The sequence below is a fragment of the Belonocnema kinseyi genome, chromosome 7, assembly GCF_010883055.1.
Source record: "Belonocnema kinseyi isolate 2016_QV_RU_SX_M_011 chromosome 7, B_treatae_v1, whole genome shotgun sequence".
Lineage (NCBI taxonomy): Eukaryota > Metazoa > Arthropoda > Insecta > Hymenoptera > Cynipidae > Belonocnema > Belonocnema kinseyi.
This window is the reverse complement of record NC_046663.1, coordinates 10899463-10925985: the sequence shown is the minus strand read 5'-3', so window position 1 is coordinate 10925985 and position 26523 is coordinate 10899463. Positions and strand designations below refer to the sequence as shown.

The following is a 26523-nucleotide window of genomic DNA, read 5'->3' as shown; positions in this document are numbered from 1 at the left end:
TTAAAATCTTTACCAATGCATCCTCTCTTAAAACCTTTATATAAATTAAATGAATTTTTAACCAACTAACAATGATGAATTTTCAATAAATATTCAACTAAATAGTTTCATTTTTCATCAAATTATCGAATATTTAATTCGAAAATACGAATTTTCTATAAAACAGTTAAATTTTCAACGCAAAAATGTGAGCTTTTAAGCAAAAAGTTAATTTTTAACCGAAGTAGATTAATTTTTAATTCGCCAGCTGCATGCACAATAAAAAAAGATGATAATTCTACAGAAAAAGATGACTTTTAAAACCAAAAAGGTGAATGCTTACCAACATAGTTGAATTTTTAATCAAATTAATATTTGTTAGTCAAAAAAGAAAAAAAATAATAAGTTCATATTAAAAAAAATTCAATTTTTTTTAAGTTGTATTTTTATTCAAAAGAAAAACTGTTGTTTTTTTACAAAAAAGTTAAGTTTTTAATTAAGAGAATTAATTTTCAATTTAAAAAAATTAAATTTCTACAACACAGTTTAATTGTGTACCAAAAAGTTGCATTTTTTTACCAAATTTTGAAATTTTCTTCCCAAGAATATTATTTTTTTTTTAATGTCAATTTTTAACTATCAATTGAGTTGACTACAAAATATACTTAAATTTTCAGTTGGAAAAATTAATTTTTAACCAAAAGAAGAAACGAATTTTCAACTAAAATGTTGAATTTTTAAACAAAAAAATTCGCTGTTAAGAAAGTAGTTCAAATTTCAACCATGGAATTGAATTTTCAACAAAAAGTGTAATAATTGATATTTCAAAATAAAAATATTTTATTACAAAATAAAAAACTTTTACATTTTTAACAAACGAAGACTAATTTTGTACTAAAACAGACGAATTTTCCACAAAATACGTTGATTTATAATTAAAAAGAGATCAATTTTCTACGAAATTCCAGATTTTTCTAGCCGAAAATACAAGGTTTCTACAAAACAGTCGAATCTTTAATAAAAAGTTCATTTGAAACAAAAAAAAACAGATTAATTTTTAATTATTTGCATTGTTAACTAAACTAGGTAAAATTTCTACCGAAAGAGTTGAATTATCAAAAAAAAAAAAAAAAAATGATTATTAAAGAAAATAGTTCATTATCAATTTGAAAAAAAATGAATTTCCAACGAAAAATGGAATAGTTAATACTTGAAACAAAAATCCTTTGATTAAAAATAAATAAACAGTTCTATTTTAAAACAAAGCATTGATTTTATATTAAAGAAGACGATTTTTTAAAGCAAAATACGTTAATTTTTAACTAAATAGATCAATTTCCTATCAAATTGCTGATTTTTTTAGCCTAAAATTCGAATTTTCTACAGAAATAGTTGAATTTTCGAACAAAAATGATTTGTTACAAGAAAGAAAAAAATTCAATCAAATTCTTGAATTTTTAAGCCAAGAATACGAATTTTTTACAATACTGTTTATATGATTTTTTAGCAATATTGTTAAATTTACAACAAAATAATTTCATTTTTAATCAAGTAATAAATTTTTAACCACTAAAGATGAATTCTTATCAAAAAATTGAATAATAGATTTTTCAATCGAAAAGAATGAACTTTCAACCAAAAAAAGTTAATTTTTCTTATTGGGTTGCATTAATTTAATTCGCATTTCGAAGAAGAAATATTTCTGTGAAATAATATAAATTTTTTTAGATTTTTCTTTGGAAATTTGTCTTCTTTTTTGGTAGAAAATTGAACTTTTTTCGTTTAAAAAATAAAAGTTTTGATTGAAAATCCAACTTCTTGTTTTAAACTGATATTTTTTTATTTAAAAATTATACTATTTTTTTGAAAATTCATGTAATTTGTGGTAAATTCATCCTTTTTTTCTTGTAAAAAATTAATATTATTACTTGAAAAATCATCTTTTTGGTAGGTATAAAATTCACCTATTTCCAGTTGAAAATTTATGATTTTAGTTGAAAATTTATCAGTTTAGTTAAAATTTCATCTTTTTTGGGATGAAAATTCAACTATTTGGTTGAAAATTGATATTTTTTATTTAAAAATCAAACAATTTTTCTGCAAATTCATTTAGTTTATGGAAAATTGATCAGTTCGGTTGAAAGTTTATTTTTCTAACTGAAAATTTAACCTATCCACTTTGAGTTGAATATTGCCCTTTTCTATTTCAAAATTAAAGAATTTGAATGTAAATTTGTCTTTTTTTTATTGAAAATTCATTTATTTCCTTACAAATGTACGTATTTTGTTCGAAGAAAAAATTACTTTTTTTATAGAAAATGATTCTTTTTTTAAAGTTAAACTTATTGTTATAAAATACTTCTTTTTGGTTCAAAATTCAACTATTCCAGTTAAATATTCATCACTTGGTTGAAAAATGAACTCTTTTGAGTAAAATTTGTTTTTTGGTGTTGTTGAAAATTAAAGTATTTCAGGTAAATATTCATCACTTGGTTGAAAAATAAACTCTTTTGTGTAATTTTTAAAAATATAATTTCTCTTTTTTTATGTAAGTATTATTCCAGTTGAATATTCTATAATTTTAGAAAAAAATTCATCTTTTTGGTTGAAAATTCATTTTTTGACTAAAAATTTAATGATCTCATTTTGGGTTTTGAAAAACGATCTTTTTAGTTGAAAATTCGTCTTATTTGGTATAAATTAATTTTCTTGTTTGAAAATTAATCTCTTTGGCAAAAAATGCCATCATTATATTTTAAGATTCATCTTTTTAGTTAAAAAGTTTTAAAAATTCAACTATTTAGTTGAAAGTGTGTTTATTTTGTATAAAAATTGTCTTGTTTGATATAAAATTAATCTTTTTGGTCGCAAATGATCTTTTTTGGTTGTAAATTTAATTTTTTGTTTGGTAAAAAAATATATATTTTTTTGTTTAAAAATGTATCTTTTCGTTTGAAAATGTCAAGTATTCCATTCAAATATTAATAATTTCAGTTAAAAATGAAACTTTTTGGTTGAAAGCTAAACTGTTTTGTTACAAATTTATATTTTTTGTTTGAAATTCAGCTATTCTATTTGAAAATTCATGCACTTTGTTGAAAAATCATCTTTTTTGGAAGAAAATTAAACTTCTTTAGTTCAAAATTCAACTGTTTTGTTGCAAATTTGTATTTTTTTAATTGTAAATTGAACTATTTTGTTTTAAGTTCATATATATTGTTAAAATTTTTTCTTGTTTAGTAAAAACAGTTAAATCTGTGTGTTTGAAAATTTATTTTCTTGTGTGAAAATTTCAAGTATTTCAGTGAAATTTTCATAATTTTAGTTAGAAGTTAAAATTATTAATTAATTTTTTCAACACAAAATTCAATCATTTCGTTTTTGCTTAAAAACTGATCTATTTAAGTTAAAAATTAAAATATATGGTTGAAAATTAATTTCTTCTAGTTGAAAATGTATACACTTTGTTGATAAATCGGATTTTAGGTAGAAAATTAATTTTTTTAGTTCAAAATTCAATTGTTTGTTCGCAAAATTGTGTTCATCTTTTCGTTAAAAAATCAACCATTCTTTTTGAATATTCAGCATTTCAGTTGTAATTTCATCACCTTGGTTAAAAATTTGTTGTTTTTTTGCAGAAAATTAATTTTTTAACAGAAAATTCAAGTCTTCCATTTTTTGCTTCAAAATTGAAGTTTAAAATTCAAATATATGGTTGAAAAATGTATCTTTTCTAGTTGAAAATTCTTCCACTTTGTTTGAAAAATCGTCTGTTTTGATAGAAAATTAATCTTTTTTAATTCAAAATTGAACTGATTGGTTGCAAAATTGTCTTTTTTAGTTGTAAATTTAATTATTATGTTGATATTTTTTCTTGTTTAGTAAAAAAACAATATTTTTGTTTGAAAATTTATCTTTTTGTTTAAAAATTTCAAGTATTTCAATGAAGTTCTAGTTAATGATTGAGCGTTGTATTTAAAATTTGATCACCTTGGTTGAGCAGTGGTTTGTTTTTCTTTGCAGAAAATTAATTTTTTCGACAAAAAATTAAATTATTCCATTTTTGCTTCAAAACTGATCTGTTTTAGTTTGAAATTCAAATATAAGGTTGCAAATTAATCTTTTCTAGCTGAAAATTCATTTGCTTTGTTGGCAAGTCGTCTTTTTTGGTAGAAAATTAATTTTTTTTTGGTTCAAAATTCAACTTAATGGTTGCAAAATTGGGGGTTTTAGTTTTAAATTTAACTATTTTGTTGTAATTTTTTCTTGTTTGGTGAAAAAAACAAACAAAAGAAATATTTTTGTTATGTAGTACACGAGATTTCAAAGATTTCAAAACAATGAAAGATTTTAAACGATTTCAAATTTGTTTAAATTCCAAAAGATTTCACAAAGGTTTCAAAGATTCCAGTGATTTCAAAAGATTTCAAGAATGTTCAAAATTTCAAAAAGTACACCAGATTTGAAAGACTTAAAAACACTTCAAAGATTAAAGAAAGATTTCAGAAATATTTAATAAAGATTTCAAATTTTGTTTAAAAATTTCAAACTGATTTCGAATGTTTCAATGATTTCAAACAAATACAAAAGGTTTCCGAAATATTTCACAAATATTTTTAAAATTTTCATAAGGATTTCAAAAAATTTCAAGAATTTCAGAGATTTTAAAAAGATATCATAAAGAATTCGTCGAGATTTAAAAAGATTAAAAGAATTTCCAAGATTTCAAAAATGGAACAGTACTCCAGATTTTAAACGATTTCGAATTTTTATAGAATATTTCCCAAATGTTTTGAATGTTTTAATTATTGTAAATGAATACGAAAGATTTCAGAAAAATTTCATAAATAATTTAGAAAATTCATAATGATTTCAAAAGATTGCGAAGAAATTACACTAGATCTTAAAGATTTGAATACATTTCAAAGATTAAAGAAATATTTCACAAATATTTCAAAGATTTTACAAAAATTGTAAGATTCTAAAAGATTTCTCAAAGATTTTACAGAAATTTCAAGATTTCATAAAGATTTAAAGTACTTCAAATATTTCAAACCATTTTAAAGATATTAATTAAGTCAACGACTTTACAAAGATTAAAAAATATTCCCACAGATTTCACAAAGACGACTTACGTTCCTAAAAAATTAAGAAATTGTTGGCCAATGAAAAATTAATCGGCTCATTTTTGTCAAATTTATAATAAACGGTTATTTTATTATTTGATGTAAAAAAGGAGACCTGGAGAAACTTGATTTCTCGACCTGGAAAACCTGGAAAAGACCGTGAATTTTGTTCCTAAGAATCGCTAGATACCCTGATATATTTTGTTGATATTTTTGCTTGTTTGTTAAAAAAAAACGAAATGTTTGTTTGATAAAAAAAAAAGAACCCTGTTGATTTGAACATGTATCCTGTGTAATGCAGGTATTCTTGAGGAACTGCTGAGTAAAGAGAATAAGGTACTCGAGTATTGGACCCAAAGGAAAAAACGCTTGGACCAGTGCCACCAATACTCTGTTTTGGATCATAGCGCCAAGCAAACTCTTGAAGGGATGAGAGAGAAGGTAGAATATCTCACATTGCACACCAGCGTTGGCAAGAACCGTGCCGAGAATGAGCAGCTACTTGACGAACACAACACCTTCAAGGCGGGAGTTAAGGTGAGAAATGCACATTTTTCACTCCACTATTGCCACTATTTGACACTTTATTTATTTATTTTTTTTTTATTGACGATGCCACTATTTTTAAAGAAAAAAAATTCCACTAGCGGGAACTTTGGTCGACCATTTCGCCCTCTGGTGCCAAAAATCAGAACTATAAAGAGTGGGTAGATAGAAAAGATATTTAGATACCCTGGAAATCAAGGAATTTTGTTGTTCTTTTGTTTTTCCTCAGATGACTTTTTAAAGATAGTCACTATAGGAACTTTTTTAAATAAAAATATCAATTTATTCACTTTAGCTTTAAAAATTTTGAAGGGATTTCAAAGGATTTTAAATATTTTAGAGTATTATAAGAAGTACACATTTTTTTTCTAGAATTTACTAGATATGGCTCGATTTTATCAAGATTTTAGGATGTTTTTAAAAATTCCAAGAGATTTAAAAAGGTTATTAATGTATTTCAAAGAATTTATTTACAAATTTGAGGGATTTTCACTTACTTTTCAGTAATTTAATTTAAGGTAACTTAAAACGTTTCAATAGATTTTCAAATATTTTTAAGTATTTCCTAAGATTTTAAAGAATTCTTGGATATTTGAAAGTATTCTAAGGAAATTTTATTGGATTTCAATAATTTGAAGGAATTTCAAAAATGTTAGGGTATTTTTAAGAATTTAGAAAAAAATTTAGGAGATCTGAACAATTTCAACGAATTTCAAAAGATTTTAAATGATTAAAAATATTTTACGGTATTTTAAATTGATTTTGGTAGTTTCATTTTAGGGAATTTCCAAGGATTTGGATTATTTTTTGGTATTTTGAAAGATGCGAAGACATTTTCTAGATATTTCGTAGTATTATAAAGATTTTACTATATTTAAAGATATTTTGAAAGTTTAAAATAAATTTTAGGATAATTAAAAATATTACAAGAAAATTTCAATTGATTTCAATCATTTGAAGGGATTTCCAAAATTTTAAGGTATTTTAAAGGATTTGAAATATTTTTGGGTACTTTTAGAAACTTGTATGAATCTTGAATTACTTTAAAAAAAGGCCAAGAGATTTGGAAAGATTGTAAGTGTTTCAAAATATTTTAGGATATTTTAAAAGATTTCAAAGATTTTTTCATTGATTTTGGTAATTTAATTTTAGAGACTTTCAAAGGATTTAAAATATTTTAAGGTATTTTAAAATATTCGAAGTCATTCTCAAAAGAATTTCTAGGATTTCAAAAATTTAAAAAAAAATCGGATATTTTAAAGGGTTCTAAAGAAATTTCAATAATTTGAAGGGATTTAACCAATTTTAGTGTATTTTTAATCATTTAGAAGAATTCTCATGAGCTTTAAAAATTGCAATGGATTTTAAAAGATTGAAAAGGATTTGAAATATTTATTTTTTATCATATTTTTGGGTATTTTTAGAAATTCGTATGAATTTTGAATTGCTTTAAAAGGGCCATGGGATTTTAAAAGATTTTAAGGATTTTAAAATATTTCAGGTTATTTTAAAAGATTCTAAGGAATTTTTATTTGATTTTCAGCAATTTAATTTGAAGGCATTTCAAAATATTTCAATTTGGCAAGAGATTAACAGTTTTTTGTAAAGATTTCCAAACATTTTAATGATTTTAAGGGATTTAACCACATTTTCATGCTGTTTAAAAGAATTTCTCCGAATTTCGGTATACGTGACCTTGAAAACCTGGAATTTTCCTTGGTTTTTTAAAACCTTGAAAACCTGGAAATCTCCTTCAGTTTTTCACAAAACCCTTGAATTTAAATTATTCTTTTTTTTTCTTTTTTCTTTTAAAACAGTAATTTTAGCGAAATGCGATGAGTAATTTAAATCGTTTAGCCTATTATGAAAGAATCAACTCGTTTAGAAAAAATCTTGCTGCTGACATTTTTTTTATTCGTCAATATATAATTTATCTTTTGTTTATTGCAGATTTCAAATAAAGATTTCACAGCAATTTCACAAACATTTTAAAACGTTAAAGATTTAAAGGATTTCAAAGATTTGAAAAAGTGTACAGTACACCAGATTTCAAAAATTTCAAATATTTGAAACGATTTCAAGAGATTTTTTGAAACATTTTATCAGATTTCAAAATATTTCAAATAATTCAATGACTTCAACAAATACAAAAGATTTTCCAAACAAAGATTCAAGAAAGATTTTATAAACATTTCAAAATCTTTCACAATGATTTCAAGGATTTTAAACATTCAAAAAAAAGCGTGTACACTAGATAAAAAAGTTTTCACGAAAATTCCCCAAAGATTTCGAACATTTCACAAAGATTTTTAAACTTACAAAAAGTTGAAATATTTTAAAACGTGTATATTTTAAACAATTAGATTTTTAACAATTTAAAATTTTTTTAGGAAATATCAATAGATTTCACTAAGATTTGGAATAATTTAAATAATTCCAACAAATTAACAAAGAATTCACCAAGATTTTGAACATTGGACAAAGATTTTAAAACTTTCAAAGAATTTAAATAACTTCAAATTTTTTTAGGAGTTGTCAAAAGATTTAACAAAAGTTTCAAAGATTTCATAAAAAATTCATAAAGATTTCAAAACAATACGAGAATTTCAAAGATTTCAACAAGGGTGTAATACACCAGATTTCAAGGATTTGAACTATTTTATTTTTAAACGATTTAAAAATGTTTGACAAGATTTCAAACGTTTACAAAAAATTTCTAAAACATTTTCAAGAATTCTTAAGGATTTCAAAACATTTCAGGAATTTCAAATATTCCAACAAGTGTACCAGATCTCAAATATCACAAAGATTTTATAAAGATATTTAAAAATTTCACAAAGTTTTCGTATAAATATTTTAAATATTCCAGTGATATCAATCGAATACAAAAGACTTTGAAAAGATTTCACAATTTCTTTTAAGAATACATAAGGATTTCAAAAGAATTTCAAAAGATTTCAAATATTTTAAGCGATTTCAAAAGGTTTCAACACATTTGAGAATATTTCAAAAGACTTCAATGATTTTGAACAATTGCAAAAGCTTTCGCAAACAGAGATTAAATAGAGATTTCACAAAGATTTCAAAATATTTCAATGATTTCCAAGACATTACAAAGACTTAAAGATATTACTAAAGATTTCACAAAGACGACTCATGTTTGCAAAAAATTGAAGATTTTTATTTATGTACGATTTGGCTTTCTTTAGAAATTTTTCGCCAATATAAAATGAAATGGCTAATTTTTTACCTGTATCACACACGTTTGTTTCATTATTTGATGTAAAAAAGGAGAATTTTTATTTTGAGGGACTATGAAAGATTTCAACGTATTTTAATAAATTTTCCAGAATAAATATATTATTATTTATTTATCTTGAATTCTTTTGAATTCTGAATTTAATTTTTTTTTTAGATTTTGTTTAATTCGTCCTAAAGGCTTTTAAAACTATCTTTTATTCTTGTATATTTTATACAATTTTTTTTTAATTTCCTTAATTTTTTTAAACTCGTTTCAAACTTACTGAATTTCATGATTTTTTTCATGTATTTGAACTCTTTTTAATTGAATTGGATTTTTTTATTCGCCTTAAATTATTAAAATGAGTTAATTTAAGTTACTAGATTTGATATTTAATTAACTAGAATTAAGTTTTAATTGCAGAATCACCTATAACGCAGTTAAAATAAACTAGAATCTTACTTCGAGTTGCAATCATTTAAAGTGGACTAACATTCTTGCTTTATTAATTAGAATTTTATTTGAATGGATAGATTTTAATTTGAATTAATTAGAATTAAGTTGGTTTTTGCTAGAATTTAATTAGTATTGATCAGGATTCTACTTAAATTAACAAGAATTCTAGTTTAATAGCTAGATTTACATTTAAATGAACTAGGATTCAGTTTAAATTTGCTAGAATTTATTTATAATTGATTAGAATTCCACTGGAATTAACAAAAACTCTAGTTGAATGACTTTTATTTCTTAAGATTCTATCTGAATTGCTAGATTTTTATTTTTAATTGGCTATGATTCAATTATAAATAATAAAAATTGCTAGAATATTATTTGAATTGCTGGATTTGTATTTCTATTAAAATTAATAGATTTTCATTTTGAATTGACTAAAAATTTTGAGCCAACTAGAAATGCGTTTAAATTATTATATTTTAATTCTAACTTAATCACATTTAGAAGTAAAAAATATGAAATTGGAAGCGTTGAAAAAAATAAATTAACTCCAACTTCAGCCATATTTGAATGAAAATGGCTTAGAGTAAAGTTGTTTCATTCGAAAATAATGCAAATTGATGAATTCAATCTTAAAAAAAAAAACAAAATGGATACGGACGTACGCCAATTTGGAATTTAATTTATTTTTAAAACATTAAAAGTATGTAGAAATTACTGGGATTTAAGAATAATTCCAAATTAAATTGATCGTGATGAAAGAAATTTATTAATTTTTTCAGAATTTGTAAAATATTAATTAATGTCGAAAGATTTCTTTTATCGATGCAAATATTTTTAATCAGAGTTTAATTTCAATTATTGCGATTATTATTGACTAATTTATTTTTCTCTTTCACTGAAAGTATCTACATGTTTTTTTCGGAACGGAAAATTATTCTAAGAGAACATCCAAATAATTCTTCTCTTAATTCGGTTTTTAATATACATAATAACATATTTTATTAATTCAAAATCGATAGAATGCAAAATTATCAATATAATATGGAATTTCCTAACAATATCGTTTCTTTTTTAATTTTCCCTTATAACTTAAAAAAATAATAGTGGGTTTAACAATAAATTTCATTTTTGCAAATATAATTTACAAATTCATAGGATTTTATGCTTGAATTTCAATTTTGGTGATTTCAATAATTGCAAGCAATCAAATTCAGAAGATTTCATTGTTCTCAAAATTTAAATATTTGGAAACCGGGAACCGGAAAGTTTTTGAGACCCTGAAAACCGGGAAATGACAGTGAATTTTTTATTGACCGGGAATTTTACAAATTTGTAGAAAAAAAATCTGTCCACGTTCGATTTCAACAGGTTTTAAATAATTAGTTTAATTGTTCTATTTTTAAATTACGCTATTATTTAGCTTACAATGCGCAATTCAAAATTTTTTTACATTAAAAATGTTTTTTTTTAAGCCCACATTTTTAATGTAAAGAATTTTTAAATGCTTTTTTAGAGTCGAACAAATAAAAAATAAAAGTCTTTGTTGGTGAAAATTTTGGATTAAAAACATTTTTATTTGCTAAATAAATAAATATTTAAAAGTAAAAAATCTTTAACTGAATTGTTTGACATAGGAAAAAAATTTGTGTAATTTTAAGGATATTGAGGAGTTTTAAAAAGATAAAAAATTATCATGCAAATTTTAGAAAGTTGTCTTAAAATGTTCTAGAATCTTTTTTGAAAATTTTGTTTGAATCTTTGAAAAACTTTTTAAACATTCTCTTAAAATAATATTTCAAAATGAAAAATTATTTTTAATTTTCCTGTCAATTTTAAGAAAATTCAAATTGTAAATAAATTTTTAAAGATTTGCAGAATTTTCTGAAATTTGTAAAAAAAAAATCAATTCATTTTTACAGATATTTAGAAGTTATGAAAAAATTTCAAAAATAATTTAAAATTTAAAACAACTTCTAGATTTCTCAAGATTTTGTAGTAAAATTTTGAAGCTTTCCCAGGATGATTAACCTATTCAAAAAGAAAATAATTGAATTTCTAATTTAAGAAGTGTTCAGTTAAAAATCAAGTAAATTTTCCAATATTCATTTTTTTGGCATAAAATTCCTTAAAATGATATAATTTAAAAAATTTCAAAATTCATTGATTGATTTTTTAATTTAGAGCATTGAAAATTATAACGTGGGTTTATATATTTTTTATTTCGAAAGATGTTAGTACCTTGAATTTTATACGCGTAAATTATTGAGAATTTGATTACAAAACTTTTAAATTAAAAACCTAAATTTCAATTTTAAAAGTTCAAAATTTGACAGTTTCTCTTAGAGAGTTTTCATTTGTAGCTCAGTTTTTATTACCTTAAATGAAATTTTTTTAGCTTTAGTGTTTCATTTTTTAAATTTCATTGACCGAAAAATGTTTGCGAACCGGGAAATGACCGGGAATTTATATGGTTGATTAAAGCAGTATTCTACTTTGAACGCTTGAAAAAAAAAGATATTTTTGTGAATTTTTTTGGTAGTAAAATTAAATATATTAATGTATTGTCTGTAGAGCATAATAAATACACTTTTTAAATGTATTTACAAATTTTTTAAATTAATTTTATACACTTTTTACGCTCGAAAACTGCAGCCAAAGTCAACTCCTCGAAAAGTAGGAAAGTGTGCCGTGTTAATAAAAAATGTCGATAACGATTGACCTGAAACAGAACAATCAGATAGTTTTAGATTCAGTATAACTGCAGCAACCCATGAAACTATAATTTTTAATATACATGAGAAAATAACAAAAGGGCAGAATAAAACAAAAAATTCGTCATTTTTTTCGCTGTTTTTGGCAAAAGAAATGTAGTTTAAACAAAAATTTTTGTATAATTTTAGTTTATGCCTTAAAATGGCCACCCTGATTATAGAATAAAAGCAACATTTATGAGATCTAAAGAGATCCGATGGCGTCATTTCCTGGCACATTGCGTAGAATTGACGAGATACTTTGCCAAGTGGCACAGAATTCCAAACGGTGGTGATTTTGAATCGCTTTCATTATTTCAGGAAACGAGAGAAAGAGTGAAGCTGCTGTTTGAACTTGCGGACAAAATTGCACTAGATAAGGATCATTTTCACATTGCCGCAATCAAGCAATATGTCGCGGAAGTAGATCAACGATTTAAGGAGTTCAGCATGCGGATGGACTGTTATAAAGCTCAGATTGAGGACGATTTGGGAATACAGTCCGATGAAAGTCACAAAGATATATCTATTGACAGAAATTCGGATCCGTTGTTAGAGGAGAAAATCAAAGGGAAGGACTTGAAGGAGCTGAACGAGGAAAAGAGGAGATCCGCTAGACGAAAAGAGTAAGATTTTGCTTTATTTCCTTAGCATTAATTTCAGGGAGCGCAGCAAGGTTGTTCGTGTGAAATTAATTCTCAATGGGCACACTGGTGCGAATTCGCACCGGAAAATTTTTCAGTTTGTTGGCATTTATGCAGGCACAGCTGCAGCGGTTTAGCCCCACTAGATTAAATATATATTTTAAATATGCGTAATATATGTTTGATGTTTATTATATGTTCAATATGTTAAATATTTAATATTAACATTGCAAAAAAAAAGAAATTCGCTTAAAGCCGTCTACGTATGCTGTATTGAATTGTGCCGTTTTGAGGGTTAAGGTTTTTAACTACAAAATTAACTATTTTAGTTCTGGTTACAAAATTTATCATTCTTAGTTGATCATTTAAGTCTTTTGTTGAAAATTCATTCTTTTGGATAGAAAGTTAATATTCTTGGTTAAAAATATTATATTTTTTCATGAAAATTCAACAGTTTGTTTGCCATTTTTTATCTCTCTTTACTCAAAAATCTTTCTCAGTTAACGATTCTATTAATGTTGAAAAGTTCTTTCCTTCATAATTTATCTTTTTGGGAACGAAAATTTAATTACTTGGTTGAAAGTTAAACTCTTTTGATAAAAAAAATTTTTTTTTTTGTTAAAGATTTATAATTTTGATTGAAAACACATCACTTCGGTTAGAAAATGAGCTATTTTGGTAAAAATTAGTTTCCTTTTGGCTGAAAATGATCTTTTTCTGCATGGTTGAAAATTCATCTTATTGGTTAAAAATTTAATAATTCCAGTTGCAGATTTATCATTTTAGTTGAAAAATCATCACTTTGATGGAAAATGTAACTATTTTTCTAAAGATTATTTCTTTTAAATATTAAATTTTTGGTTGACAATTTATCATTTTTAGTTGAAAATTTATGTATTTTGTTGAAAATTTGTCTTATTTTATAAAAATGATTTTTTTTGCTTACATTTTTTTTGTCAAATTTTTTTTTATAACTACTATTCCAGTTAAAAACTGAAAATGTAAATTTTCAATTTTTAGACGAATTTCTTTTTTTTAGTCCAAAATTTAGTATTTTTGGTAAAAATTAAAAATGTAACTATTCCAGTTGAAGATTCATAATTTTAGTTGAAAAATCATCACTTTGTTGGAACATGTAACTATTTTTCTAAAGATTTTTTTTTCGTTGAATATTGTTCTTTTTAGCTGAAAATTTAAATATTAAATTTTTAATTGACAATTTATCATTTTTATTTGAAAATGTATGAATTTTGTTAACAATTTGTGTGTTTTTTTTTAAACGATTTTTTTGGATTAAATGTTTTTTTTTTGTGTGAAATTTTTCTTTTTGATAGAAAATTAATCTTCTGGTTAGAAAATTCATTTTTTTGGTTGAAAATAAAACCAATTGGTTGACATTTAAACCCTTTTGCTAAAATTTTTTTTTGTTGGTTAAAAGTGTTTCTATTCAAGTTAAAGATTCATCATTCTAGATAAAAATCTATCACTTTGCTTGAAATTTTTTTATGGAAAATTAATTTTTTAACTGAAAATTTAACTTCCATGTTTGGTTGAAAACTGATCTTTCTTATATGAAAATTTAACTTTTTTTGTTGAGAATTTGTACATTTTACTGAAAAAAGCGTCTTTTTTAAAAGAAAATTTAATCTTCTTGATTGAAAATTCATCTAGTTGTTCAAAAATGTAATCATTCTAGTTAAAAATTCATCATTTTAATTAAAAATTCATATTTCTGATTTAAAATTCAACTATTTCGGTTAAACATTTAAAATTTTAGTTGAAAATTTATCACTTTGTTTGAAAATCTAATGCTTTTTTTAAAGTTATTTCGTTTGGTGGAAAGTTAGTTTTTTGATAGAAGTAATTTTTTTAACATACAATTTTACTTATTCCTATTGAATATTTCATAATTTAAAATAAAAATGCATCTCTTTGATGGAAAATTATTTTTTTTTCAGCAGAAGTTTAATTGATCAATTTTTTCTTGAAAAATTATCTTTTTTGGTTTAAAATTCATCTTTTTTTATAAAAATGTATCTTCTTGTTTGAAAATAATTCTCGTTGGTCAAAAATGAAATTATTCTCGTAAAAAATTAATCTTTTTTATTTCAAGAATTCAATTTTCTGATTTAAAATTTAACTATTCCAGTTGCGATTCAGCATTTTGGTTGTAATTCATTTTTTTGGTTGAACAACTTTTTGGTTGTAAACAACTGTTTCGTTGCGAATTTTAATTTTTTTAGTTAAAATTATAACTGTTTACTGTTAAAAGTTCAATTATTTCGTTAAAAATTAATTTTTTTGTTCGAAAATTCATTATTTTTATTGAAAATTCATCTCTTTTTGAAAATGTGACTACTTTGTTGAAAAGAAATTCATTAACTAGAAATTCAACTATTTCAGTAGAAAATTTATGGATTTTTCTGAGAATCCGTTTTTTCATTTTTCATTAAGAACTAGATTTTTAACGTAAAATTTAACTATTTGTTTGAAAATTTATGTACGTTGAGGAAAATTGGTCCTTCTTTCTACAAAATTAATCTTTATGGTTAAAAATGCATCTTTTTATTAAGTATAAAATTTAACTATTTCTGTTAAATTTGGTTAAAAATTGACCTTTTCTAGATCAAAATTCCACAATTTGGATAAAAGTTTGTCTGTTTGAATTGAAAATTCAACTATTTCGTTTAGAAAATTCACATTTTCTTTAAAGAAAACAACTTTTTTGATAGAAAATGTTTTTTTTTTTGAAGTTCATCTCCCTATTTAAAAAATTTTCTTTTCAGTTAAAAATTTAAATATTGTAGTTAAATATTTATCAGATTATTTGAAAATTCATCTTTTAGGTTCGAAAAGGAATTTCTTTATTAAAAATTCAACTCTTTTGTTAAAAATTCATTTCTTTGCTTAAAAAATGAGCTATTTCATTGAAAACATATATATTCTTTGGATGACAAAAAAATTTTTTGCCGAAAATTTGCTTCTTCTTTGGTTGAGAATTATTTTTTTTAACTGAAACTATTATTTCAGTTGAATATTCTATAATTTTAGTTAAAAATTCATCACTTTGTTTAAAAATCTAACTATTTTTTTATAAGTTATTTATTTTGAAGGAAAGTTAGTTCTTTTTATAAAAGTAATTTTTTAACTTAAAATATAACGTATTCCAATTGAATATTCCTTAATTCTAGATTTTTAAAAATGCATCTCTTTGGCTGAACATTAATTTTTCGTTTAAAAATTTAATGATTCAATTTTTAGTTCAAAAATTATCTTTTTTAGTTGAAAATTCATCTTTTTTGCCAAAAGTGTATCTTCTTGGTTGAAAATTTATCTCGGTTAAAAATTCAATTATTCTAGTTAAAAATGTATCTTTCTGATTTAAAATTTATCACTCTGTTTGAAAATCGAACTATTTGTTTGAAATTTAGTTTGTATTTTTGATGAAAGTTATTTTCTTGCACTACTTTTTAAAAAAATCACTTTTCTAATTAAGATTAATCGTTTTTGCTTAAAAAATCATCTAGGATTGAAAATTAATTTTTTTTCAACTAAAAATTTAACTATTCCTGTTGAAATTCAGCATTTTATTTGTAATTCTTCTTTTTGGTTGAATAACCGTTTTTGGTTGCAAAATACTTTATGGTAAAAAAAATCACTTTTTTATTAAGTATAAAATTTAACTATTCCAGTTAAAGATTCATTATTTTGGTTGAAAATTAATTTCTTCGAAAGAAAACTTAACTGTCTCATTTTTGATCTGAAATTGATTTTTTCTGTTTGAAAATTCACGTATTTTGTTAAGAAATCGACTTATTTGGTAGAAAATGATCTTTTCCTTTGAAAGTTAATCTCTTTATTCGAAAGCTTTTCTTTCCGCTTAAAATTTGAAATATTCTTGTTCAATATTGATCATTTTAATTAAAAAATCATCCTTTAGTTTGTAAACAAAATTACTTGGTTCAAATTTAAATTCTTTTCTTAAATTTAATTTTTTTGGCTAAAGTTTCGTCATTTTAATTAAAAAAAAGTTTATTTGTTTGAAAAATGAGCTCTATTTGATTGAAAACTTGTAGATTCTTTCGATGAAAATACATTTTTTGTCGAGAATTGATCAATTTTGTTAAAAAATCGTTTCTTTTTTTGTTCGAAATTATTATTTTTTTTAAAGAAAATATTATTCCAGTTGAATATTCCATAATTTTAGATAAAAATTCATCTCTTTGGTTGATCATTCATTTTGGAAGTGAAAATTTAATTATTCGAGTTTTTTTGTTGTTGAAAAAATGAATTATATTTATTTGAAAATTCATATTTTTTGGTTAAGCATTGATTTTTTAAAATTTAAAACTTATTTAATTTTTGGTTAACATTTATCTTTTTTAGTAAAAATTATTTTTTTAATAGAAAATTCATTTGTTGACATTTTGTTTTCAATTAAAAATGTAACTATTCCATTTTCTGTTGAAAATGAATTTTTTTTAGTTGAACATTCAACTATTTGGTTAAAATTTGTCTTCTGTAATTGAAAATTCATGTATTTTTTTTAAAAATGGTGTTTTTTTTGTTGTTCTAGAAAAGTTCTTTAAAATTGATTTTATTATTTAAAAATTCATATTTTATAGTTGAAAATTGAAGTATTCCAGTTAAAGATTCATAATTTTATTTAAAAATTAAATAATGTTGTTATTTTTTTCTCGGTTGTTTTAAAGGTAGTTTGTAACGAACGTCATAAATTAAAATAAATGATATTTCTTTTACGGCAACTATGAATATGTTACTTTTACTAAACCCGAAAAATTAATGAACTGGACCGAGAAAAATCGGGAATTTGAAAATGTTCGCCGAATAGCCACCCTGAGAATTCATCTTTTCGGGTTAAAAATTAAACTGTCTTCTAAAAAATTCGATTTTTTCAGCTTTGTAATTTATATATAAGGGTGAAAATTTAACTGTTTTTAGTTGAGTTTTAATCCATGTCGTTTAAAAAATGTATCTATTTTGTTGAAATATTAACTATTTTCCTAAAAAAAAAATATGTTTTTTGGTGGAAAATTTAACTGTTTTCTTTTTTAAAAAAACGTCTTTTTGAATTGAAAATTCTTCTTTTATGGTTCACTAAACCATGATACCTTTATGAGGAAATTTTTTTTGAATTTAGATTTATAATGGCTGAACTCCTACAAACGGAGCGTACTTATGTCAAGGATTTGGAAACTTGTATACGATGCTTTCTGGAGGAGACTAGAAATGGGAGGGGAAATGTTCCACATGGCCTGCAAGGACGAGAGTCTATTATTTTCAGCAATATGGAAGAGATTTATCGTTTTCACTGTGATATATTTTTGCGAGAACTTGAGAAATACGAGACGATGCCTGAGGATGTTGGACATTGTTTTGTCACCTGGGTGAGTATTTTTATTATTTATTATTTCAAATACAATCAAAGTCCTCAATTATATTGTTTTTACCTTAACTTTAATATTTTTAATTAGATTGCTATCTACAAAAAAGTTTCTTGAGACCGGGAAAAATCGGGAAATGACAGTAATTTTTTTTTTTTTATTTAGCGGGAATTTTATAAATTTGTCAAAGAAAAATCTGTCCACGTTTGGTTTTAACAGTTTTGAAATAATTAATTGAATTTTTATGTTTTTTCAATTATGCTATTATTTAGCTCAGAATGCGTAATTTAAGATTTTTGTAGTTTAAAAATTTTCCATTTAAAATTTTTATTTTTAAACTTACATTTTTAATTGAAAGAATTTTTAAATGTTTTCTTTAAGACTTGAACAAATACAAAATAAAAGCCTTTGATGTTGAAAATTTTGGATAAAAAACATTTTTATTTAATAAATAAATTTTCTTAATTTCTCTGTACTTTAAGTAATAAAAAGTGAACAAAAACGTTTTGAAAATACGATTTTAAACCAGTTCAAAATTTAAGAATTTTAAGATTTTAACGTTAAAACTTAAACGGTTTAAATTTGAAAGTCTTATTCATGAAACAAATGTGAGCGTGTGACTGAAAATTTATAAACTATTTTCAACTTAAAAATAACTTCATAATAATATATTCTTAATTAAAGGATTTTATTAAATTTAAAATATTGTTTCAGTCTAAAATATTCCATTTTTAACCCATTAAATTTGAAATTTTTAATTAAAAAGAATATTAATTATCGAATATTTAGCAATATTTGAATTTTTACTCAAGACAAGTAAATTGAAACCAAATATTTAAAAGTTCGAAAAATGCTTAATTTGTAAGTAAAATTAAAAAATTTTAATGTATAATTAACAAATGAACATTCGTAGAAATTTTAAGAGATATTTAGGAGTTTTAAAAAGATTAAAAATTATCATGCAAATTTTAGAAAGATTTCTTAAAATCTTCTAGAATCTTTTTTGAAAATTTCGTTTAAATCTTTGAAAAACTTTTTAAATATTCTCTTTAAATAATTTTTCAAACTGAAAAATTATTTTTGACTTGCCTAGGAATCTGAAGAAAATGTTTTTATTCTATTGAAGCCTTTCACAATTCTTGAAAGGAATCTAATTTTTTTCTTTTAAAATCTTCGGAAATCTGCATTTTTGTAGAAAAATTCAATTCATTTTGACAGATATAAGTTCTGAAAAAATTTCCAAAATAATTTTAAATTTAAAACCAATTTAAAACAACTTCAAGATTTCGAAATAAAATTTTGAAGCTTTCCAAGGATTTTTAAACTATTTAAAAAGAAAATAATTGAATTTCTAATTTAACAAGTGTTCAGTTAAAATTTTTTTAATTTTTCAATATTTGATGTTTCTAGCTTAAAATTCCTTAAAATTATATAATTTTAAAAATTGTAAGGTTCATTGATAGATTTTTTAATTTAGAACATTGAAAATGATAACGTGGATTTATATATATTTTTGTATATTGAAAAATGTTAGTAACTTTAATTTTATACGCGTAAATTATTGAGAATTTTAATAAAAAAATTTAAATTAAAAACTTCTAAATTTTAATTTGAAAAGTTCCACTTTGAGTTCTTTCATTTTCAGCTCACTTTTTATTACCTCAAGTGGAAAATTTTGTAGCTTCAGTGTTCCATTTTTTAAATTTTCTTGACCCTGAAAAATGTTTGCTAACCGGGAAATGACCGGGAATTTATTTCGTAAATTAAAACGGCTACCCTGTATAATGCACTGTCTCGAAAATTACAGACAAATTTTTAGAGAAAAAAAAAATCTGTCCAAGTTCGATTTCAACAGTTTTTTTTTAATAATGATTTGAATTTTGATTTTTTCAATTATGATATTCAGTTTATAATGCGTAATTCGAAAATCTTTCACTTAAAAATTTTCTTTTATAGATTTTCATTTTTAAGAATTTTTTGAATTAAAGAATTTTAAAATGTAGTTTTGAAGACTTCAGAAATTAGAAATTATTAGTATTTAAAATCGGAAATTTTGGATAAAAATCCTTTTTTAGCTTATCAAATGTGAATATCAAATTTAAAGAAATAGTGTAACGAAATTTCGCGAAAATCTTGGACAAATTTTTAGAGAAAAAAATCTTTTCAAGTGTAATTTCAACAGTTTAAAAAATAATTAGTTGAATTTTTATATTTTTGAATTATGATATCATTTAGTTTATAATGCGTAATTCGAAAATCTTTCACTTGAAAATGTTCTTTTTTAGATTTTCATTTTTCAGCGTACATTTTTCAGTTAATTTTAAAATGCTGATTTAAAGAATTAATAAATAACAAATTAATAGCGTTTGAAATTAACAATTTTTGATAAAAATACCTTTTCAGCTTATCAATTGTAAGTATAAAATTTAAAAAAATGGTGTAACGAAATGTCTCGAAAATATCAGACAAATTTTTAGAGAAAAAAATCTCTCCAAGTTCGACTTCAACAGTTTTTAAAAGAATCAGTTGAATTTTTATCGTTTTGAATTATGATATCATTTAGTTTACAATGAGTAATTCGAAAATGTTTCCCTTACAAATGTTCTTTTTTGGATTTTAATTTTTAAACTTATATTTTTCAGTTAGAGAATTTTAAAATGCAGTCTTAAATAATTTAAAAAATTAAAAATTAGTAATATTTGCAATGAATAATTTTTGATAAAAATCCTTTTTAGTTGATCAAATGTGAATATAAGTTATAATGATTTTTTGAATTGAACTTTAAATAGGGGATTAACATGTGAATAATAATTGATTTTACAAGATGATTGTGATTCAGTTTAAAACTCAAAAATTTCCAGATTTTAACGTTAAAAATTAAACTGTTTCATATAGAAATTCTGAGTAGTTAAATAAATGTAAAGGCCCGATTTTTATAAACCGAAACTTCATAAACTATTTTCAATTTTAAAATAACTTCAAAACAATATATTCATAATTATAAAGGCTTTTATTAAACTTACAAAATTGTATTAGTTTAAAATTGAAAAAAAAATTTGTTACAAAAAGTAAAAATGGCTTAATATTTAGAATTATTTGATTTTTAATGTGAAATCAGTAATTATTAGTCAAATATTAACAACTAAATTTGGAACTTTACAATATTTAATTTTTTTATTTGAAAAAATTTAATTTACAAGTCAAATTGTTCAATTTTGATGTATAAATAACAATTGAACACCTATTATCCTCAGAAAAAGTTCGATTAAGTTGAAGAAATATTAAAAGTTAAAAAAAATAATTAAAAATTTGAAATGAGTTCGAAAAAAAAATTCGAAGCTTTTTAAGAATTATGAAAGACTTCAAAAGAATAAAAAATATTTAAAAAGATTTCCAAAATTATTGAAAATAAATCTGAAAGATTTTAAGAAAATATTGTTAAGTATGCAGGATTAAAAAAAATTAGGAAGAGTTCGTAACATTTTAAAAGATTTTTATAAGTTCTGGGAAAATTTTAAAAATAACCTAATATTTGAATAAATGTAAAACAACATGTAGATGTTTCAAGATTTCGAGAAATGAAATTTGAACCTTTTTAAAGATCCTTAAATTGTATAAAATGGAACATTTTTTAGCTTCAGAGTACGAATTTTCTAATTTTTTAAAAATTAGTGTTCGTTTTGGGTTGAAAATTTAAATGTTTTGATAGAAACTCATCTATTTGTTTGAAAATTAACTTTATTGCTAAAAATTGATATTTTCAACTGGAAAATTGAGTTGTGTTGTAAAAAGTTGGTCTTTTTGGATTGAAAGTTAAAAAATTTGGTTAAAAATTCATCTTTTTCCGGTTTGAATATTCAACAATTTGGTTGAAAATTCTACTTTTTTTCGTAGAAAATTCAACTGCTTAGTAGAAAGCTCTTCTTTTTAGATTAAATATATTTTTTTAATAGAAAAATGTTTCTTGGTGGAAAATTACACACATGTTGAAAATTTGTATTTCTTATTTGAAAATTCGTCTCTTTTGGTAGAAATTTCATTTATTGTTTTGTTAAAAATGCAACTAACGTAAAAATTCCTCTGTTTGATTGAAAATTAATTTTTTTGTTGAAAATTTGTTTTTTTTCTTTTCGTTGAAAATTAACTTTATGTACGGAAAATCGGACTATTCCAGTTGAATTTTTAACTATTTTGTTGAAAAATTGTTTTTTTTTTATTAAATGACTTTTTAAACTTAAAATTTATCTATTCAGTTTTTGGTTGAAAATCCTTCTTTTCATAGCTGATAATTAATTTTTGAACTGAAAATCCAATTTTTTGTTGACCATGGATATTTTTTAGTTTTGGTTGAAAATTTAACCATTGCAATTGAAGATTCATCATTTTATTTGAAAATGTATTACTTTGGTTGAAAGTTTGGCGATATTTTGTTGAAGATTCCTGTTTTTTTTTATTTAATTAATTTTTAATTAACTTTGGTCGGTTAAAAATTCAGCTCTTTGGTGAAACATTAAAATATTTTGTTAAAGTTAAATAATTTTGTTGAACATTCAATCACTTTAAAGTCAACTTTTTGGGGCAAAAATTCAACTTCTTTGTTAAAATTTCGACCTTGTGGAATGAAAATTCATCTCTTATGGTAGAAAATTTATCTTTTTTATTTAAAAATGCATCTCTTTTTCTGAAAATAAACTTTTCTGTCCAAATTTTAACTGTCTGCTAAAAAATGCGTCTTTTTTACTTTAAAAATATAATATTATGAAAATTCAGTAGAAAAAATTGTACAAATTTTCAGAATAAAAGTCTATTTAAGTTTGATTTCAACTGATTTTTTAACAACATTAGTTAAATTGTTTTAATTTTTAAGCCTTAATTTTAATTTTAAGTGTTTTAAAATTTAGTTTTAAAGACTTAAAAAAATAAATATTGGTAGCGTTTGAAATCACTGATTTTGGGTAAAAAAAACATTGTTAGTTGATTAACTGTGAAAATAAAATAATGATCTTTAAAATTGAACTATATTTTAAGAACTAAAAATTGAATAATAATTGACTTTACAAGGCGTTTCGGAATCAGTTCAAAATTTAAGAATTTCCAGATTTTAGCGTTAAAAATTGAACTGATTGAAACTTTATGAACTATTTTCAATTTTTAATTAACTTCAAAATAATATATTTATAATTAAAAGCTTTTATTAAATTTAAAATCTTTTTTCAGTCTAGAATATTCCAGTTTCAAACCATTCAATTTGAAAATTTTTAATTAAGAAAAAAATCAAATACTTAATATTTTGAAATATATGGAAATTCATTTAAAATGAGTAATTATAAATGTTATATTCAAAACTAATAAAAAAACTAAACTTTGAGCGTTAAAATTTAAATTATTTTATTTAAAAAAATTTAATTTCCAAGTCAAATTCTTGAGTTTTAATGATAAGTAACAACTGAACACCTAATATTTTAAGAAAAAATTGGAAAATGATTTTATATTTTGAATAATTAATATTAAGAGAATATTTAAAAAGATTTAGAAAATTTTCAAAAATAAATGAGGACGATTTTAAGAATTTTCTTTTTTAATTTAGCGGGATTTACAAAAAAAAATTGTAGGGAAATTTCGAATCAATTTAAAAAGTGTTTAGTAGTTCTGAAGAAATTTCACAAAAAATATAAAAATTTTTAAAAAGTACGTAAAAAATATGATTTTTCAAGGTTTTGACATGAAATTCTAATACATTTTTAAGGATTTTTAAACTATTTAAAATTAAAATAAGTTATTTTGTAATTTAATATGTGTTCCATTCATAAAAAATATAATCGTTCAATTTTAAATGTCTTAAACTTAAAAATATTTGAAATTATATAATTTTGAAAAAATTGTAATCCATTGATTGATTATTCAGTTTAAAAAATTGAAAATTATAACATGGAAATCGATTTTTTTTCAGTAGTGCCCTTCCGATTATTTTTATCTACCCTAAAATGTTCGCAGGATGTCATATTATCATAAACAATTAAAAAACTAGAGTTTGCATTAAATAATAATTTTGCAAGAAATTGTTGATAAATTAGGTTGCAAACTCGATTTTTTAAAAAGTCGACCTAGAAAGTCTGAACAATAGGGTCGTCCAAAAATGCATGGCAAATTTTTTTTGCATGCTAGAAAGCAACGATGCCCCCAATTTTATTCCAAATTCGAAAAAGGATATTCCTTAATTTTTTTTTTTATTTTGAACAGGTGCCGGTTTTGAAATGCATGGGGAAAATCACTTTTTTGAATTTTTGGAATAATTTTTTTGGGTTTGAAAAAGATGACAATTTTTCATAAAATCGACCTTTTGAACACTGTATTCTTGTATTTTTTTACTTCAAATTATTAATATTAGTCTAGTGCTATTTATTATAATTGGTTAATTAATTTTCAATTATTTAAAGAAAAAGAATTTGTTTAAATAATTTTGTTCTCTAAAATTCGTTTTTTTCCTTAAAAATTATTACTGTCAGTCTAGTAGAATATTTATTAACACTGGTTAATTAATGTTTCATTATTTTAACAAATGAGGTTTGTTTAAACGATTTTTTTCGAAATTTCGTTTTTTGTTCTTAAAAATTCTTACTATTTGTCTAGTGGAATATTTATTAATATTAGTTCATTAATTTCCAATATTTTAAACAAATGGAATTTCTGTAAATAATTTTTTTATTAAAAAATTATTAATATTTCTTCAGTGGATTATTTATCAACATTGTTTGATTAATGTTATTTAAACAAAATTTTGTAATAAAAATTATTACTTAAATATTACTGATAAATTAATTATTAGACGATTAAACCAATATTAATAATTTTAAGTGAAAAAAGACCAGAATAAAGTGCTCGAAATGTCGACTTCATGAAGAATTGACATTTTTGGTTTTAAGGGTAGTTTTCAGGTACTCGTGGGGGTGTGTTAGGGGCCTCAAAACCCATATATATGATACATAAATTCTTCGTTGGACAATTCTCTACAGGCCCCCATACTTTCCCGTCACATTTTTTCAAACCCTAAAAAATAATTCCAAAAACTCAAAAAGGTGATAAAAAAATTTTTAAAATATGGAATTTCTTTTTTCGGATTTAGAATGAAATTGGGGGCTACCCAAACAATTAATTTTGAGCTACCCTATTTAACAAGGCATTGAATTTTTTAACCCAGACTTGTGTAGCAGGCCTGAAAAATTGTAAATAGTAATTTTCCGAATTATTTAACCTGGGTATATCCTATTGCAGGCTGCAAAGTTCGACATGTATGTGATGTACTGTAAGAACAAGCCAGAGAGCAATCAATTGTTGGTTGCGCATGGCGGCAATTGGTTCGAAGATTTACAACGAAAGCACAGAGTCGAACATCCAATTGCTGCGTACTTAATCAAACCAGTGCAGAGGATTACGAAGTATCAGCTGCTGTTGAAGGACCTTCAGGTATATTTTTTAAATCCTGATATAAAAATTAAGGAAGTGTCTATTAGTACAGACAAAACATACATTTTTGACAAATAACTAATTTTTTTCACAAAAATAATCGAATTTCCTACCCAAAAAGTCGCAATTTTAACCAAATAATTGAATATTCAAGCCAAATACGATTTGCAAATAACTAAAATAGTCTAATTTTCAATATAAAGGTATGGGTTTTTAACAAAAAATTCATTTTTTGTCATTTAATAGTTGAATTTCCATCAAAACAGGTAAATTTTCAACTCAAAAGGAGGAATTTAAAGAAAAAAAGAGTTTAATTTTCATCGCCAGAACGTAAATTATGAAAAAAAATTAATATTCTACAAAAATAGTTTAATTTTATGTAGAAAAAGGGGAAATTTGAACGAAAGACTTGAATATTCAACATCAGAATGTGAATTTTCAACAAAAAGATCAAACAGTTGAATTTTCAACCAAAAAGACGAATTTTCAACCACAAAAAACTTAAATTTTCATAACCAGAACGTAAATTAAAAAAAAAAAAAATTCTACAAAAATAGTTTAATTTTAGATAAAAAAAGGCGAAATTTCAACGAAGCAGTTGAATTTTCAACCAAATAGTTAAAAATTCAACCTAAAAACGTATTTTAAACAACAAAAATAGTTTAATTTTCAATATCAAAGTATGAGTTTTTGACAAGAAATTAATTTTTTACCATAATAGTTGCATTTTCATAAAAACAGTTGAATTTTCAACAAAAAAAAGGATTTTTCAACAACAAAAAGAGTTTAACTTTCAACGGCAAAAAGTACATTTTTGACTTATGAAGAATTGTTTACAAAAATAATTAAATTTCCTGCCCAAAATAGTTAAATTTTCAACTCAAAAGGACGAATTAAAAAAGAAGAGTTTAA

The 26523-nt window shown here is 23.0% G+C and overlaps 1 protein-coding gene across 6 annotated transcripts in view; it reads left to right on the top strand.

Moving 5' to 3' along the window:
- LOC117177557 (triple functional domain protein) overlaps positions 1-26523 on the top strand; it is a 293847-nt gene that overhangs the window by 77489 nt on the left and 189835 nt on the right. For all 6 annotated transcript variants that reach the window (XM_033368361.1, XM_033368360.1, XM_033368359.1 and 3 more), the window contains 4 exons: positions 5407-5642; positions 12420-12724; positions 17904-18150; positions 25420-25611. In XM_033368361.1, the coding sequence (XP_033224252.1) occupies positions 5407-5642; positions 12420-12724; positions 17904-18150; positions 25420-25611 (980 nt within the window). The remainder of the gene's footprint in view (positions 1-5406; positions 5643-12419; positions 12725-17903; positions 18151-25419; positions 25612-26523) is intronic.